Source organism: Cebus imitator, unplaced genomic scaffold (genome assembly GCF_001604975.1).
Source record: "Cebus imitator isolate Cc_AM_T3 unplaced genomic scaffold, Cebus_imitator-1.0 Scaffold341, whole genome shotgun sequence".
In the NCBI taxonomy this organism is placed as follows: Eukaryota; Metazoa; Chordata; class Mammalia; order Primates; family Cebidae; genus Cebus; species Cebus imitator.
Genome location: NW_016107656.1, coordinates 74,737 through 93,561, shown reverse-complemented (window position 1 = coordinate 93,561; position 18,825 = coordinate 74,737). Strand labels below are relative to the sequence as shown.

The 18,825-nt window shown below is 39.8% G+C and overlaps 1 protein-coding gene across 1 annotated transcript in view; it reads left to right on the top strand.

The window, feature by feature from the left end:
* PCMT1 (protein-L-isoaspartate (D-aspartate) O-methyltransferase) overlaps nucleotides 1-13,339 on the top strand; it is a 54,412-nt gene extending 41,073 nt beyond the window's left edge. Inside the window, 3 exon segments of the mRNA XM_017505737.2 lie at nucleotides 2,734-2,819; nucleotides 9,005-9,221; nucleotides 12,535-13,339. Coding sequence (XP_017361226.1) covers nucleotides 2,734-2,819; nucleotides 9,005-9,184 — 266 coding nt within the window. The 3' untranslated portion in view covers nucleotides 9,185-9,221; nucleotides 12,535-13,339.
* Nucleotides 13,340-18,825: the final 5,486 nt, after the last annotated feature.

The following is an 18,825-nucleotide window of genomic DNA, read 5'->3' as shown; positions in this document are numbered from 1 at the left end:
GCGGAGGTTGCAGTGCACTGAGATTGTACCACTGCACTCCAGCTTGGGTGACAGAGTGAGACTTCGTCTCAAAACAAAAGAAAAAAAATTCTTCAGAGGATTTTTATTTTTCAGAAGATCCAATGCAAGCTCAATAATACTCAGAGGTAATTATTGCAATTTTTTTTTTTTACAATCACTTTTAAGTACTAAAAAACAATGATTATTTTGGCTCACCCAGTGAGTATTTTCCCTGTCATCTCTTTGTGATTTTAATTTTGTATTTTCCTATTAACTACTGATATTGAATTTTTTAAATGTGTTTGGCCATTTGAATTTTGTCTTTTGTGAGGTGCCTGTTTGGATATTGGATTGCTTGTATTTTTGTTCCAATTTTAGTATATGTGCTGCCAAAGCAAGCACTGTATTTTTGACTTATAGGGCTTCTAGCCCTTTGTCTGTATGTACATATTAGACATTTCTTCTCCCATCTGGGGTGTGCCTTTTCATCTTATTAGTACCCTTTTGATAAACAGAAATTTTTAATTTTAATGTAGTCAGACTTAGCAATTCTTTTCAGTGCTTTCTGTGTCCTGTTTGAGGATACTCTGAGGTCATGAATATGTCTCTTATTATTTCTTAGAAGCTTTATCATTTTTAGCTTTTTATGTTTAGGTCTTTGATCTTGCTGACATTGATTTTTGTGTATGTATGAGGTAAAGGTGCAGTTGTATGTTTTTGTATGTGACTATCCAGCTGTCTTCCACAGATACACTCAGTTCTGTTTAAAAAATAAAATAAAGACCCAAGTGGCTACAATAGCCACAGCCGCCTGAGTGGCCAACTCCACAGCCACCTCTCACGGGATCTGGCCGAGGAGAGAGTGGAGGTGTTGCTGTCCTTGGCCTTTGCCCTGATCCTCTGTGGACACTGAAGAGGGAATGCAGGAAGAGTCATCCACACCAAAATGAGTCTCATGTTGCCAGTGGGGGACATGAGAGATGATGAGATAGATGAAGGTCAAGTGACAGATCACAAGATTCATCTTATGAAAGAATAGAGTCTCAGCTCACTTCTTGTATTAGAAATGTTACTTCTCCAACATGACAGCAGCATGTTGCACGAGAAAAAGATCATAGTTCCTCCCGCCCAAGCTGTCCCTGTCCTCAAGAAGCCTCCCCAGATAGCTCCATTAGCAGTGCTGGGAACAGTAGTCAGTCAAGTTTAGATAGTAGCAGTTAAGACATTTGGGGAGATGGTGTTTGTATTTGAAAGTGCAAAAGAAGGAGCCTGGAATATAAGAACATCTGAACGAGTAACACCAATAGTTGCTAACAGTGGATTTGTTGTAGACCCATCCATTTTTACTGCACAGCCAAATAGAACGTTGGCCAGGATGTTTGTGTGGATCTGGCCGAGAACATAACTTTACATGACCCAATGAGAAAGGAGAGTATGAAGCAGCAGAGGGAATTGGTTCCACTGTGTTTCAAGCTATTCTGGATTACTATAAAATAGGAATAATCTGTTGTCCTGATGGCATAACTATTCCTGAATTGAGAGAAGCATGGGACTATCCTAGTATCCCTTTTGAATATAGTACTATTAAGGTACTGTATATTGAGGTAACTTAAATAGGTGCTTCTGTCAAAGTATTTCTCTAGTAAAATTCATGTAGTTTGCTGCCCATTATGAGCAAAAAATATTTATCTTGGGCTTATTTGAATGATTACAATGAGATTTAAAATGGAATTTATCAGTTGCTGTGTCACCCTTTAGAGTGAGTCACATGCAGGGAGTGTGAACATCAGAGGTGGTTTATTATCCAGTCTGCCTTATCCTTAATCTGTTCACAGACATTTATTTACTGATACTTTTGTTCTTAAGAGTTGTGGGATAGGCCGCGCGCGGTGGCTCACGCCTGTAATCCCAGCACTTTGGGAGGCCGAGGCGGGTGGATCACGAGGTCAAGAGATCGAGACCATCCTGGTCAACATGGTGAAACCCCGTCTCTACTAAAAATACAAAAAATTAGCTGGGCATGGTGACGCGTGCCTGTAATCCCAGCTACTCAGGAGGCTGAGGCAGGAGAATTGCCTGAACCCGGAAGGCGGAGGTTGCGGTGAGCCGAGATCACGCCATTGCACTCCAGCCTGGGTAACAAGAGCGAAACTCCGTCTCAAAAAAAAAAAAAAGTTGTGGGATAGGCGCAGTGCTCCATGCCTGTAATTCCAGCACTTTGGGAGGCAGAGGTGGGTGGGTCACCTGAGGTCAGGAGTTTGAGACCAACCTGGTCAACATGGTGAAACCCTGTTTCTGCTAAAAATACAAAAAATTAGCCAGGTGTGGTGGCAGGCACCTGTAATCTCAGCTACTTGGGAGGCTGAAGCAGGAGAATTGCTTGAACCCAGCAGGCGGAAGTTGCAGTGAGCTGAGATTGTGCCATTGCACTCCAGCTTGAGCAACAAGAGTGAAACTCAAAAAAAAAGTTGTGAAATAGGAAAATGAAGTTGCTTTTCATTTACTAAATGATTGTAAACTCCAGTTTTTCATCAAAATAAAATTCCGTTGTTTTGACCAACAAAAAATAAAATAAAAAGAATGAAAAACAATAGCAAAAAAGTGAATATCCAGTTGTCCCAGGATCACTTACTGAAAAATCTATACTTTCTCCATTATAAACCTCCTGTACTAGAATTCTTCACCTTAAGTTTGATCTGCACAGGTTTTTAAAGCATGGCTGTTTTCTTTCAGTGGGAGATGGAAGAATGGGGTATGCTGAAGAAGCCCCTTACGACGCCATTCATGTAGGAGCTGCAGCCCCTGTTGTACCCCAGGCGGTGAGTTGGGATATTTTCTGTTTGTGTATTTTCTTCAACTAAAACTCTACAAGACTTAAATAGAAAAGACTTCTAGATGATGTTCAAAATATAATTTAGACTTTTATATATCACACATTTTGGTTACAGTTAGCTGTTACTCTTTTCTTTTTTTATATGCAAACAATTGTATAAATGATGGGAAAATTACTAAGCCCCAGTTTGTGGAGCTCATATTTGAAGCAGTGTTTGATCCAGGTAAGAACTAGGACAACAGTAGAATTGGGAAAATCCCTCTGGAGTTTATGACCTGATAATCAATTTGATTTTTTTTTTTTTTTTGAGGCAGAGTTTTGGTTTTGTTGCCCAGGCTGGAGTGCAGTGTTGCGATCTCAGCCCACTGCAACCTCTGCCTCCCAGGTTGAAGCAATTCTCCTGCCTTAGCCTCTCAAGTAGCTGGGATTACAGGTGCCGACCACCATGCCCAACTAATTTTTGTATTTTTAGTAGAGATGGGGTTTCACCATATTGGTCAGGCTGGTCTCAAACTCCTGACCTCAGGTGATCCGCCCACCTCGGCCTCCCAAAATGCTGGGATTACAGGCGTGAGCCACCGTGCCTGGACGGTTTGATGTTTTATTAAATACCAGAATGTGTAAGGCTGTATTTGGTATATGGGAGTTATGAGAAAGTATTTGCCATACATTCTATTCTCACAAAGCTTGTATTCCAGAAAAGATATGTCATATATGTAACTGGGAAATTAGTGATATGATGGCAAATAATTAACACATGGAAGGAAAATAAAATATGTATATGAGGGAGAGAATTGTGCGGTGAGTGGTCAAGGAGACATCACACAGGGATGGAATTTGAACTGAATCTTAAAGAATAGTAGGGTATATGGCTGGGCTTGGTGGCTCAGGCCTGTAATCCCAGCACCTTGTAAGTCCAGGGTGGGAGGATTGCTTGAGCCTAGGAGTTTGAGACCAGTCTGAATAAGGTGGCAAGACCCTGTTAAAAAAAAATTAGCCAGACATGGTGACTCACATGACCGTAGCCCCAGCTACTCTGGAGGCTTAGGTGGGAGAATCACATGAGCCCAAGAAGTTGAGGCTGCACTGAGCCATGTTTGTGCCATGGCACTCTAATCTGTGGTCCTAGATTTCTGTTACATATGACTTGTGCTTAGTTCTTGACTAGATGACCATGGGACGAAAGTGCCACTGTTTCTTCTGGGTTCCATTCCCCAACCTGGAAAGGGTTCTTTTTTGTAGGCTTAGATCAGTTATGAGAAGCTGAAAGTTGGATAATTTGTTCTGGTCATTGACTTGCTGCTTATTGGCTGAGTGACTGGGAAAATTACTTAATTGCTTTGGCCCTGTTGATTTCTGTTTTTTGTTGTTGTTGTTGTTGTTTTTTAAAGTAGCTTATGCCTGTAATCCCAGCACTTTGGGAGGCTAAGGCAGATGAATCAATTGCACTCAGAAGTTCGAGACCAGCCCTTGCAATGTGGCAAAACCCCATGTCTACAAAAAAATAGAAAAATTAGGTGTGGTGGTAGGTGCTTATAGTCCCAGCTACTCAAGAGGCTGGAGTGGGAGGATAGCTTGGATTGCGTGAGCCTGAGAGGCTGAGGCTGCAGTGAGCCATGCTCGTACTACTGCATTCCAGGTAGATTGAACCAGTGGCTTTAACACATTTTAACTGAAGTATTAACATAATGTAGAAAATTTTATAGGTCATAAATGAAAGGCTCAATGAATTTGAACACATGACCAATGGGTTTTTAACTTAAAAAATAATATTGACAACCTAAACAGTTAAAATCTGAAATAGAATTGTGCTTAAATGAGGGGGGTGGGTGCAGGGCCTATTTCTTTCTACTGAGACCCTGAGATGATCTTGAAAGACATTTCTAGATTTAACTGAATTGAATTTAAATGTTGTAGTAACACTTGCAAGTGTTATAGGAGTGTGTATATATCTGATTAAATTCAAAGATAGATGTACTGAAGGGGCTTTCCGGTTCAAGATAGCAGACTGAAGATGTTTATGCCTTCTCTTGGATATCACCCCAGGATAACTAGAAAAACAGAAGCATAAACTCCATACCCAATTAACTAGGAGACTATACCTGCAATCCTGAAATCCACAGTGTGTGAAGATGGAAAGCAGATGGAATAAAAGCTGACCCAGGAGGGAGGAAGTGGAAATTAAAGAGACTGCAGAGTGAAATATTATGCATAAGCAGTTTGCTCTGCAAAATGCTGAAAAGGCTTAGGAATTGGTGACATCATGACCTTGAAAATCATAGGTAAACCATGGGTCTGAAAAGAGGGAGTGCTGCTTGAAACTCTGCATGAGGAATAAACAGCATTAATCCCCTAAGTAAGAACTTTTCTATAAACAGATAGACATAATTCTATAGTTTGAAACTGAATGCCCAACACAAAGCATTTTTAAAATAAGAAAAATAAATGACCATATCATGTATATTCAGAATACTAGGGGATAGAGAGAAGATTCTGAAAGCCTCTAGAGGCCAGATGCAGTGGCTCACACTTGTAATCTCAGCAGTTTGGGTGGCCAAGGAAGGAAGATCACTTGAGGACCTGAGTTTGAGACCAGCCTGGGCAACATAGCAAGACCCCATTTGTACAAAACAATTTAAAAATTAGCCACATGTGCTGGGTGCAGTGTCTCATGCCTATAATTACAGCACTTTGGGAGGCCAAGGCAGGCGAATCACTAAGTCAGATCAGGAGTTTGAGACCAGCCTGGCCAATATGGCGAAACCCTGTCTCTACTAAAAATGCAAAAATTAGCCGGGAGTGCTGGCACGTGCCTGTAGTCCCAGCTACTCAGGAGGCTGAGGCAGAAGAATTGCTTGAACCCAGGAGGTAAAGGTTACAGTGAGCCAGGATTGTGCCACTGTACTCCAGCCTGGGTGAAAGAGTGAGACTCCCATCTTAAAAAAAAAAAAAAAGAAAAAAAAATATTAGCCAGATATGTCAGCCTGTCCCTGTAGTCTCATCTACATGAGAGGCTGAGGTGGGAGGATTGCTTGAGCCCAGGAAGTTGAGATTTCAGTGAACCATGATTGCACCACTGTATTCCAGTCTGGGTGATAGAGCAAGACCCTGTCTCTAAAAAAATAAAATTAAAGCTTCTAGAAAAATAAAACAGATCTCCTGTTAAGGGACTGGTAATCAGAAAGGCACCAGACTGCAAACAGCATTAGAATTCATAAGTCAGAGTACCAAACCATCAAATTCTAAGCTGAAAATTATTTCCAACCTTGAATTCTATATGCATATACATCACCAAATATAGTTTTAGGCTTGCAAATCTCCCTCTCTTTCTTTTAATATGTACTATGCACTATTTCGCCAAATTCTTCTGAAGCAATTGTCTTGAATAATTAAGATGTCTTAAAATGTCTCAAAATTTAACATCTTAAAATGTCATTTTTGTCACCCAAAAATGGAATGAGGGAAGAGACAGTGGGAAAAACCAAAAGAGGAAACCACATAGGGCATCTTTAATGGTTAACCATAGATGACTGAAAATATTTGTATTAAAATGAAGTCAATAAAGAAATATTAGATTTTAATAAAAATCTAGGCATGAAAGTTTGTGGGATTATTACAAAGGGAAGGGCTTGGATGGAAGCTGTGCAGCAGGCCTGGAGAATAACCAGTTCAGATTTGGAGCTAGAGGAGGAAGCCACTAGAAGGGAGTCTAAAGAGAAGGAAAAAAAAAGCATTAGTTAGATCGACTTGACAATGTGAAATTTTTATTTAGACGCTATTGGAGGGTAGAAGGATTTAAAGATGGTTACAAAGAAAATTAAGTGAATGAAAAAAGAAAAGCTTTCAAGTTTAGCTGAAGAGGAAACAAACTATTATATAAGAAAGGAAACAATCATTGGATATCTCTTGACTCAGTAGCAAATCATAGTTACTGTCATAACTATTAATGATTTTAATAAAAAGCGATTGGTTGGATTGGGGAAAGGAAGCAGAATGTAGATTGAGAGTTCATTCCTTATCTAGCATATGTTTTGAAATATAAAGGTAAATACTAGAAGACATAGTAGCTAAAAGGATTGAAATGACTGGATTTAGAGAGCAAGGCTGGGGTAGGGAGAGGAAGTCTGCCATTTTTCATTATAAGCCTTGACATTGAGAAAATCAACAAGATAGACTTGCAGACAACAAAAATTTTGATTGAGGTCATCCCTCCCTTCTGGCCAGGCATGGTGGCTCACGCCTTTAATCCCAGCACTTTGGGAGGCCGAAGCAGGTGGATCACTTGAGGTCAGGAGTTCAAGACCAGCCTTGCCAACATGGTGAAACCCTGTCTTTACTAAAAATACAAAAAAATTTAGCTGAGCTTGGTGGTGGGCACCTGTATTCCCAGCTACTTGGGAAGCCGAGGCACGAGAATTGCTTGAACCTGGGAAGCGGAGGTTGCAGTGCACTGAGATTGTACCACTGCACTCCAGCTTGAGCGATAGAGTGAGACTCAGTCTCAAACAACAGAAAACCAAAGTAAGGTTTCTTCTTTAATGTTTTTTTGTTAATAGTGATCTGTAAAGCTATATGAAAATGGTAACATGATTTAAAACTTTTCTGACTGTAAAAGCTTTCATTGAGTACTCTTGGTTCTTCATTGACAGGAGTGTCCTTATTCTAACACTGCAGGGACTCCAGCCCTGCCTTCCCTCCTCATGGTATCAGTAAACCTGAGTTTAATCGCATAATCAGGGTTCCCTTATCCCTTCAGTGATGCCCTAGATTCTGCAATAATAGGATAGGGATTCCTTGCTGATTCTCTACACTTTCTCCTCCCCTTCTTCTTCCTTCGAACTCACAAAGATTCCAATGCACACAGGCATTAGAATTTTATGCTCTGCCTTTGGCCTCCCCAAGAGGATAGTTCTATATTAGGTGGTTCAGTTCAAACGTTTTGAACCATACAGTTGTACCAGGTACTGTGTTAGATGCTAGAGGCACAAAGATGAATAAGACACGGTCCCATCCTCAAGAGTTTGTAGTTTAGTAGAGGAGGCCAATAGTTGAGTAATAGTAACAGTCAAAGTATGTACAGGGTGAGTATCCCTTATCCAAAATACTTGGGACCAGAAGGGTGGATTTTGGATGTTTTCAGATTTTTTTCACATTTTGGAAAATTTGCATGTGCATAATGAGATATCTTGGGGATGGGACCAAGTCTAAACATAAAACTTAATTTATGTTTTGTATACGTTTTATACACGTAGCCTGAAGGTAATTTTATATAATACTTCACATAATTTTGTGCATGGAATAAAGTTTTGACTGTGACTTGCCACGTGAGATCAGGTGTGAAATTATCTACTTGTGGTGTCATGTTGATGTTCAGAGTTTGGATTTGAGAGCATTTCTGGTTTTGGGTTTTCAGATTATCTTGATGCTCAATCTGTATATACTATTTATTTATTTATTTTTAAGTTGGAGTCTCACTCTGTCACCCAGGCTGGAGTGCAGTGGCGTGATCTCGGCTAACTGCAGCCTCTGTCTCTGGGTTCAAGCAATTCTGCTTCAGCCTCCTGAGTAGATAGGACTACAGGCATCTGAACCACGCCTAGCTAATTTTTTTTTTTTTTTAGTAGAGTCGGGGTTTCACTGTGTTGGCCAGGCTGGTCTCAAACTCCTGACCTCAAGTGATCTGCCCACCTTGGCCTCCCAAAATGCTGGGATAACAGGCATGAGACCATGCCTGACCTCAACCTGTGTATACGGAATAAAGTACATTTCTGCTTTCTGCCCATGGACACTAAAAGTTGTTTACAATGATGTCAAATGACTGTTAATATAAAATCTGGGCTGATGGTAGCTCACGCCTGTAATACCAGCACTTTGGGAGGCCAAGGTGGGTGGATTATTTGAGGTCAGGATTTTGAGACCAGCCTGGCCAACATGGTAAAACCCCATCTCTACTAAAAATAAAAAAAATTAGCTGGTCATGGTGGCAGTTTCCTGTAGTGCCAGCTACTTGGGAGACTGAAGCAGAAGAATTGCTTGAACTCAGGCGGAGGTTGCAGTGAGCCGAGATCGCCTCACTGAACTGCAGCCTGGGCAACAGACCCTGTCTCAAAAAATAAATAAATAAAATCTGTAACTTGGTGTATATGTGCTTTCCTTTTCTTTTTCTTTTAGCTAATAGACCAGTTAAAGCCTGGTGGAAGATTGATATTGCCAGTTGGTCCTGCAGGTGGAAACCAAATGTTGGAGCAGTATGACAAGCTACAAGATGGCAGCGTCAAAATGAAGCCTCTGATGGGGGTGATATATGTGCCTTTAACAGATAAAGAAAAGCAGTGGTCCAGGTGGAAGTGATTTTATCTTCTGCTCTTTCTTCTTCCACACATGCAAGGTGAAAGGGTGTGGATTTTAAGACATTAGACTACAAGAGCTGTTTTTCGTTGTCGCCTTGATGCTAGTCCATTATAACATCAGAAACTCATTACATTAAAACTGTGAAAAATGTTGCATGGTCTGCCCTTATTTTGGTTTAACATATATATCTTTGGGAAAGGGAGGGTGAGACTTGGTTGGCACAAAAGCTTCTTTTTTTTTTTTGAGATTTTCAGCTGCAATTCAGTACTTTGTAAGGATTTTTTATTCATTATCAGCCACTCTGTTTTTATATTTTAAAATCATTTTTATAGCACTGGATGGTCATGGAAACAGAGTTTGGTCTGTAAAAGAGGCCGGGTACAGTGGCTCACGCCTGTAATCCCAGCACTTTGGATGGCCAAGGTGGGCAGATCATTTGAGGTCAGAATTCGAGACCAGCCTCGCCAACATGGTGAAACCCCATCTCTGCTAAAAATACAAAGTTAGCCAGGTGTGGTGGTGTACACCTATAATCCCAGCTACTTGGGAGGCTGAGGCAGGAGAATTGCTTGAACTCAGGAGGCAGAGGTTTCAATGAGCCAAGATTTTGCCAAAGCACTGCAGCCTGGGTGACAGAGCAAAGCTCTGCCTCAAAAAAAAAAAAAGAAGAAGGGGCCATTATTTCCTGCACTGCTCACTCTGTATTGTACCACCAAGGAGAAAGAAAGAAGGGAAAAGATAACAGTTGTCTCAGCTTTCTAAAATGTCAGAATCCCAGAGAGGACATTCTACCTCTCAGTTTGATTTCTCTGTTTCAACCAAATCATAGATACCTGACAGCCCATACCTGTTTTTCATCGAACCTTGTTTCAGAGTCACCATAAGGAATATACTTTTTCCCATTCCATAGAACAGGCCAGCTACTGTTTAAGCCATTCTGGCTAAATTCTTAGAGAGGGGCAGGGATTCTACAAGCTAACCAATGAGTGCCCAGGTCTCACAAACCCACCCAAAGGGTCAGCAGCATGCAGCAACTTTCAGCACAGCATGGCTTCCTATAAAGAATGTCCACTTTTATGTCTCAGCATAATATGAATATTTTGTTTGAAGCCAAGATTTTTCCTCTTCTCTTTTCCTCCCCCTCCCACTCCCTTCCTTGAGGGAGAGTGACATCAGTACGTAACAGTGCTATTAGCTCAAACTACTTGAAATTAAATGCCAAAATAAGAAAGGCTTTACCGTTTCCTTGTCTTAGAATCTATTTTTATTTGACATACAGATTCTGATTATAAAATAATTATTTTCTTAAGAAGTAAAAGTGGTGATAATAAGGTTTAATCTCTCAATTTTGTTTTGACTCTTCACCCATAGCTATTTTCTGTGAATTATAGCCTGGAGCACAGCCACTGAAAAAAAAAACCATTTTGGGCCAGGCATTTTATGCCTGTAATCCCAGTACTTTGGGAGGCCGAGGTGGGCAGATCACTTGAGGTCAGGAGTTTGAGGCTAGTCTGGCCAACATGGTGAAACCCTGTCTCTACTAATAATACAACAAAAAAATTAGATGGGCATGGTGGGTCCGGCCTGTAATCCCAGCTACTTGTGAAGGGCTGAGGCAGGAGAATTGCTGAAACCTGGGAGGTGGAGGTTGCAGTGAGCCAAGATCACACCACTGCATTCCAGCCTGGACAACAAAGCAAAACTCCTCCTCAAAAAAAAAAAAAAAAAAAAAAAAAAAAAAAAACCCCCAAAAAAAAAAAAAAAAAAAAAAAAAAACCACACCAAAAAAAAAAAAAAAAAAGGCAAAACAAAAAAAACAGTATCTTCAGTTCAAATTCTAAAAAGCACAAGTGAATTTTAGTCTGCAAGTAAATCTTTGTAGACCAAATATGTTAATGCCTGCATGAATTTAAGTAAAAGCTGTTCTATGAGAATTATAATATTGTTATTTGGAAGAATATACTAAGAGGAAGCAGGCTGATAATTTGTCATTTAATTATCTAATACTGTAGGATAAAGGCAGCTTATTGGAGAAATAACTTTTCAATTATTTTCTTGCACAGTTTACAAAATTCAGTTAAAAAAAAATTGTCCAGTAATCCCTCACTTACCTGTGAAATATGAGCTCTTTATTTCTTCCCTTCAAATTTAACAGCTTTTTCAAAACTTTGAACTTTATTTTTTATTGCCGACAAGTTGCTAGGATAGTACAAATAACTCCTAAATCTCTTCATCCGGAGTCATCAATTATTATCATTTTTCTACATTTCTCTCCTCTTTTTCTATATATACATANTTTGAGACAGAGTTTCGCTTTTGTTACCCAGGCTGGAGTGCAATGGCGCGATCTCGGCTCACCGCAACCTCCGTCTCCTGGGTTCAAGCAATACTCCTGCCTCAGCCTCCCGAGTAGCTGAGACTACAGGCGTGCGCCACCATGCCCAGCTAATTTTTGTATTTTTAGTAGAGACGGGGTTTCACCATGTGACCAGGATGGTCTCGATCTCTTGACCTCGTGATCCACCCGCCTCGGCCTCCCAAAGTGCTGGGATTACAAGCGTGAGCCACCGCGCCCGGCAATTTTTTCCTTTTTCTTAAACCACTTGAGACTTACTTGCAAATATCTTGCTTCTTTACCCTTAGAGTACTTGTTTTTGTTACTCAGATTACCTTCAGCTATGAGGCTTGTAAGCCTTTCTGGTAGTTTTATTGATTTTTCCACTTTTAACAGCTTTACTGAGGTATAATTTAGATACCATACAGTTTATTTTAGACCGTGTTTTTATTCCTTCCTTCCTCTCACTGGCAGTTGCTGGTACAAATGGTTTCTTTTGGAGCTGATAAAGCTTCCTTATGAAATCAGCTGACCTACAGATGATGCCTTTTCTCTCAGAGAGCTTGGGTTGAGATTGACCCACTCCGCGGTTGCTAATGAACATTCTAAAGCAAAAGACCACATTTTTGTCCAATTTTATGAATGTTAACTATTAACTCATTTGAACTCTGAAACACTCAACTTGTCATTTTACTATAGTGTAAAGATGACCATAGATCTAAAAGATATCATTTTTCTGAATTTTGACATTGAAGGAAGAAATCTGTTTTTAGAATTAAAAAATAAAGAACTCACAACTTTTAGGTTGCGTACTTCGTGCTGGAGTAGCATGGACGATGTTTGGAATGGCCGACCCTCTGTTGCTTTCATTTGGGTGTTTGCTTTTTTATTTAAAAAATATATTGCTTGGCGATCAGTGCATTTTTGTTGACTTAATAGTTGTATCTAAACTATTATAAAGTCAAACTGTGCAATATGTAATTCCTACTTACATATTTCTCTTTTTTCCTCACAGGGATGAATTGTAAAGGCAACATCAGCTTGACCAGTCTATAAAATTACAGTGGATTGCTCATCTCAGTCCTCAAAGCTTTTTGAAAACCAACACCATCACAGCTTGTTTTGGACTTTGTTACACTGTTATTTTCAGCATGAAAATGTGTGTTTTTTTAGGGTTTCTGATTTTTCAAAGAGGCACAGAGCCACATTGGTAGAGGAAGGATACAAAGTACAAATGTGTGTATTATTACTTTAACATGCCCATATTTTACTTGGAAATATTAAAAGAAAGGGTTCTGCAGAATGGAAAACTTATTTTGTGAATTGATTTTGAGGAGTGGTTTTTCTTTTCTGGGACACTTAATTCTGTTCTGATATTAATTTATCAGATTGCTTTTGTGCATTGGATAACACCACCATTCACAAGTTAAGATTCTTGGTATTTGGATGTCTGTTAGATGCTACTAAGAAAATAGAGATGAGCTTTCTTTTTAAAGCTTTTGATGTGGTGTCATAGAATAGCATGTTGTAGATACAATCAGCCGCTTTGTTACCTTAAAACTAGGCATTTGTAAATACTAAAGCTTAAGATGGCAGGTGATGTCCTGTAAACACTCAGCTGTTCAGATTGGACATAACTGACTTAGTTCTTCCCTTCTTTCTCTCAAAATTATAGGAGACTTGGAGTTTAGTGTTGTTTTCTCTGTTCTAATTTGCTGCTGATAATGTATATGAACTTAACATGCTGTGTAAGCTGTGTCCTAGTTCTTGAACAGTTTATGCAGTGCTGCTTTGCCAAATAAAGTTAAAAGTAAAAGAGGCATTGGTTGTTTTTGAATATAGAAGAAAGAACAGCAGGTCCACCAGATAGGGAATGTTTACAATCACAGGGGGAAAAAACTATTTCTCTGATGTTTCCTTTTGTGAAGTCTGAGTAAGTAAATAGCATTAGTCCAACTGTACCCTGTAGAATGTGACTACACTGCTTCAGGGCCGGGACCGTACTTCAATCATCATTTCTCTTTGACCACCTAGCACAGGGCTGGTCCTGTAGTAGCTGTACAATAAATGCTGATGAGTGAGTAGTGAATGAATTGACAGGAAAGAGCAGGAAAGAAGTCAGGAAAGAGGATTGAGGATGAATATACCAAACCCCATCTGTCACCTATAGATTTATTAATATAATGACTATAACTGAATTTCTAAGAAGGCAGTAGCACTTTGGTATCTTATTTAAATGTTGTGGTTTATACCTGTTATAATAAGACCTTAGTTTTTCTAGGAGTTCTAGAATTGAGGAAATAAAAGCTCTAGAATGAGCAGAATCAGTACTCCCAGCAAAGCCCTTCTGCTGGAGGGGTGTGTGTGTAATTCTGGCAAAGAACCTTTGTGAGTGTGCGAGACATTCCCCCCCAGCTCTTGAAAAAAGTCTTAAATATTACTTCTTTACAAATGGCTTTTAGGCTGGGTGTGGCAGTTCACAACTGTAATCCCAGCATTTTGGGGGGCTGAGACAGGTAGATCACCTGAGGTCAGGAGTTCGAGACCAGCTTGGCCAACATGGTTAAACCCTATCTCTACTAAAAATACAAAAATTAGCCGGGCATGGTTGCAGTAAGCTGAGATTGTGCCATTGCACTATGGCCTGGGGGATAAGCGTGAAACCTCGTCTCAAAAAAAAAAAAAATTAAAAATAAATTTTTAAAAATGGCATTAAAATTATGCATACATCTTTTCACAAATGTCTCTTCTTAGGAAGGTCTTAGCCACAGGAAACTGGCATTATTTGGTGCTCAAAACATGAGAGTTTAAGTTTATTGTTGGCTTCAGTTTGCTGCTGTTTATTGCTTCTATACTCAGGCCATGAACCCCTGTGGTTCAGGATTAGTGCATTTGAGGTAGTTGTAAAAGTCAAATATTCTTTACAATTTAAATTAATTCTTAAATGTATCCATTAGTCTGTGTCTTTCATAGCTATTGCCAACATTCTACTATATGTGAGTCTTTATGTTTGGTTTTGGGTATAGAAAAAGGCCCTTCCTCTCAAGGAGTCTGAAGTCTGTTGAGACAATTAGAGAAATATGGTAAGACAAACTTACTGCCACCTGATTAGTACAGACAGTGCTATGCCTTCAGCAGTGTTCAAACACTGCTCTTGAACTCTACATGTTTGTGAATTAGAATTTTAGAATATTGAATAAACAGGAATGGGCTTTAAAGGAGCATGAATAGGTAGAAATGGAAATAATGGATTTTAGCTAGGCCTAAGAGTTTTTTACTGTAAGATCTATGTATGTGTGCAGATTACAGTCAAGAAATGCTTCCTTAATCTTTAGTATTCATAATTTCTAAGACATTTCATTATGTCATTTTCCTTAATAGAAGTGATTCTTTCACATAATATGAAGGGCAACAATGAAAACATTTCAAAAAGTTTCAGTCAGTGTAGTGAGATCCTCTTGAAAGGAGATTTTTTGTTTCCTACAGATTTGGTTTTGTTAAAGGCCAAATCAAGCTTTCAAAAAAATTTATGTAACCTTGGCCAAGCATGGCGGCTCACACCTGTAATCCCATCGCTTTGGGAGTCTGAGACAGGAGGATCGCTTGAGGCCAGGAGTTCTAGACCAGCTTGAGCAACAAAGAGAGATCCTGTCTCTATAAGAAATAAAAATTAGCCAGGCATGGGTGAGATGCTCCTATAGTCCCAGCTACTTGGGAGGCTAATACAGGCAAATTGCTTGAGCCCAGGAGTTTGAGGCTGTAGTGAGCTGAGTGCACCACTGGACTCCAGCCTGGACAACAGAGTAAAATCCTGTCTCTCTCTTTAAAATAAAATTGTTTTTTTTCCTTCTCCGTTCCAGTGGAAATCTAAGAACTCTATCTCTTAAAACAAAAACAACTTATATAATCTAAGCCTGAATTAGGAATATCAGCTTTTTATTGAAGGTTTCAACTCTTCCAGCCAGTAACATTAGAAGAAAATGACATTCTGGGAGAAAATAATCCATTAACATTGTTCATTCAAGTATTTTCTTTTATTTATTTATTTATTTTTGAGATGGAGTTTCACTCTTGTTGCCCAGGCTGGAGTGCAATGGTGCGATCTCAGCTCACTGCAACCTCCGCCTCCCAAGTTCAAGCGATTCTCCTGCATCAGCCTCCCAAGTAGCTGGAATTACAGGCATGTACCACCACAGCCAGCTAATTTTGTATTTTTAGTAGAGATGGGGTTTCTCCATGTTTGTCAGGCTAGTTGCAAACTCCCAACCTCAGTTGATTCACCCGCCTTGGCCTCCCAAAGTGCTGGGATTACAGGTGTGAGCCACCGAGCCCAGCCTCATGCAAGTATTTTCAATTCCACTGCCCTAATTTTAAAAACTGCCATTGTTCAAAAAACGTTCACTGAACTTTGAAAACTGGTATATAGTGTACCTAAAGCATCTTAAAAAATCAATTGATCTAAAATACAATAACATTTTTGAGTAATAATGCTCATGAATTCTTTGAAGCTATTCTTGGTGATTGTCAACCAGGAAACAAAGCTGCTTAGTTTTGTTTCATTAGCCAGGTGAATATTTTTGGTTTTCACCTAAATGTTAACAAATTTTCAAGTAGTTTGATATGTTATTAAAATAACTTACACAAGTATGGCAACTGAACACTAATATTGTAAATGAAATAAATGGATTATTTTTAGTGTTCTAAATAGGATTCAGAGGCTAATATTTTAGGTAAGTGCTAAAATCCTTGTAGGTATAAATCATTTCCTACAACTTATTGTGTTCTTAAAGAACTGAACAATAAGACACATCAGTTCTGATTGGATTTCAGTTGGATCTCTGGATTCCTCTTACCATTTTTCAGAAAGGTGACAGTGTTTTGTCCTCGCTGAACCTAGCATGTAGCTCAAATAGGGTGCTGGTGAAAGAATCCCACTTGAGAAAACCGGCTGACCCAAGGGGCCAAGAAATGTATATGCGTTATAATATGATAAAAAGGAAATCAGGCCCGGCGCAGTGGCTCACGCCTTTAATCCCAGCACTTGGGGAGGCCGAGGTGGGCAGATCACCTGAGGTCAGGAGTTCAAGACCAGTCTCACCAACATGGCAAAACCCCATCTCTACTAAAAATACAAAATTAGCCGGGCGTGGTGGCACGCACCTGTAATCCCAGCGACTTGGGAGGTTGAGACAGGAGAATTGTTTGGACCCAGGAGGCAGAGATTGCAATGAACTGAGATCATGCCACTGCACTCCAGCCTGGGCAACAGAGTCAGACTCCATCTCAAAAAAAAAAAAAAAAGTCCAATAATTTCCTTATCCTTAATCCTTCTAATATCATTGCTACAATAATGGTTGTTGCTTCCCCACTTGGCGGCTTCATCTTTTTAACTGACTTTGTATTGTTTCATCCAGGATTCTCTGTGAAATGGCCCTTTGCTTGGTGGGAGAGAAAATGGGAGTAAAATCTGACTTTCAGTTCCCACACAGTGCTGTGCTGTGTTAGGGGGCCCCCAGAACCTCTGAGGTATGTTTCTGTCTGTCCCTCCCCTTACCCACCTCAGTTTTTCCTTGTCTTTCCACCTCCCTGGCAGAAAAAAAAAAATGCTGAAGTCTCACGGATTGCAGTTCATGGTTCTGATTTCTTTATTCTTTACACAAATCTCTAAATACATTTAGAGATTTATCAAGATCTCTAGTTTCATCTGTAGAACTGTTTTAAGAATACTACCTTTTGATTCATTTGGATTTTTGAGTCTTTGGACATATGAAATGACTGTATGAAAATGAATGAGGAGCACCTTTTTAAAAAAAGGTCCATACACTAAACACAATTTTCCTGAGCTTTTTTTTTTTTTTTTTCTTTTGAGATGGAATCTTGCTCTGTAGCCCATGGGGGAGTGCAGTGGCACAATCTCAGCTCACTGCAACCTCCACCTCCTGGGTTCAAGCGATTCTCCCACTCAGCCTCCCGAATAGCTGGGCTTTACAGGCACGCCACCACGGCTGGCTAATTTTTGTGTTTTTAGTAGGGAGGATTTCACCATGTTGGCTATGCTGGTCTCAAACTCCTGACTTCAGGTAAGCCACCTGCCTCAGCCTCTCAAAGTGTTGGGATTATAGGCGTGAGCCACTGCACCCGGCCCAATTTCCCTAAGCTATTTTTGTAAAAGTTAAAATGATTTTTGCATTAAAATATTTTGAGACGTTTCCTAAATTTTGAAATAAACATAAAAAGATTTAAGCTGAATAAGTTGATCTCTTTCCAGTTTGCAGGGTAATGACAAAACATGATTTTAAAAACATATAATTTGATAATTAAAATAAGTCAAAAGAAAGATATGCTTAGACCTAAATACAGAAATATAGGAGAAGGCTCAGTTCTAACCGATCAATTCTCAAAAACATTCAGCTTTGGGATGTCTAACCTTATTTTTGTCCTTGGTGGTTTCCCATTTAGCTGGAGAATCTGTGTTTATCTGCTAAAGTAGCTATAACTTAAAATATTCATTTTATTTTTAGAATACTAGAATCCAGTAGGTCGGAAAATGGGGACAGGAATTGAGAATTCTGCAACAGATGCTTAAAAAGCCAATGAGATGAGAAAATTGTGAATGGCAAACTGCAAACTAAGCTTTTCCCTCTTTGTATTCAGCTTGGGCAGTTCTTTGTCAGAAATTTTCATTCAATTTTAATCCGAAAAACCGGTAGAAAACCTGGGGCCCAGAAAACAAAAAACTGAAGTAATTCCGCTAGGAACAAAGTGGCATCCTCCACTTTGAGAAAAAACAAAAAAACAAATTATTTTGGGACAATATAATTGAACTCAATAAGGAGCTCAAATGACAGAATCTCAGGCTCAGATGCTGTGTTAGAGGCATCATCAACATGAAGTTGGGAAACGTCAGAAGGTAAGGATGGCGGCTTGTGTCCTGGGGCACAGCACAACTCGGTTTACACAGGTGAAGTAATCAACAGAGTGTGCCTTGAACAGCAAAATGGAAAGGCAAATAGAAATACGCATTTCAGCCAGGCGTGGTGGCTTATGCCTGTAATCCCAGCACTTTGGGAGGCCAAGGTGGGCGGATCACCTGAGATCAGGAGTTGGAGACTATCCTGGCCAACATGACAAAACCCTGTTTCTACTAAAAATATACAAAACTTAGCCGGCATGGTGGCGCATACCTGTAGTCCTAGGGAGGCTAAGGCATGAGAATTGCTTGAACCCGGGAGGTGGAGGTTGCAGTGAGGTGAGATCACACCACTGCACTCCAGCATGGGCAACAGAGTGAGACTCAGTCTCAAAA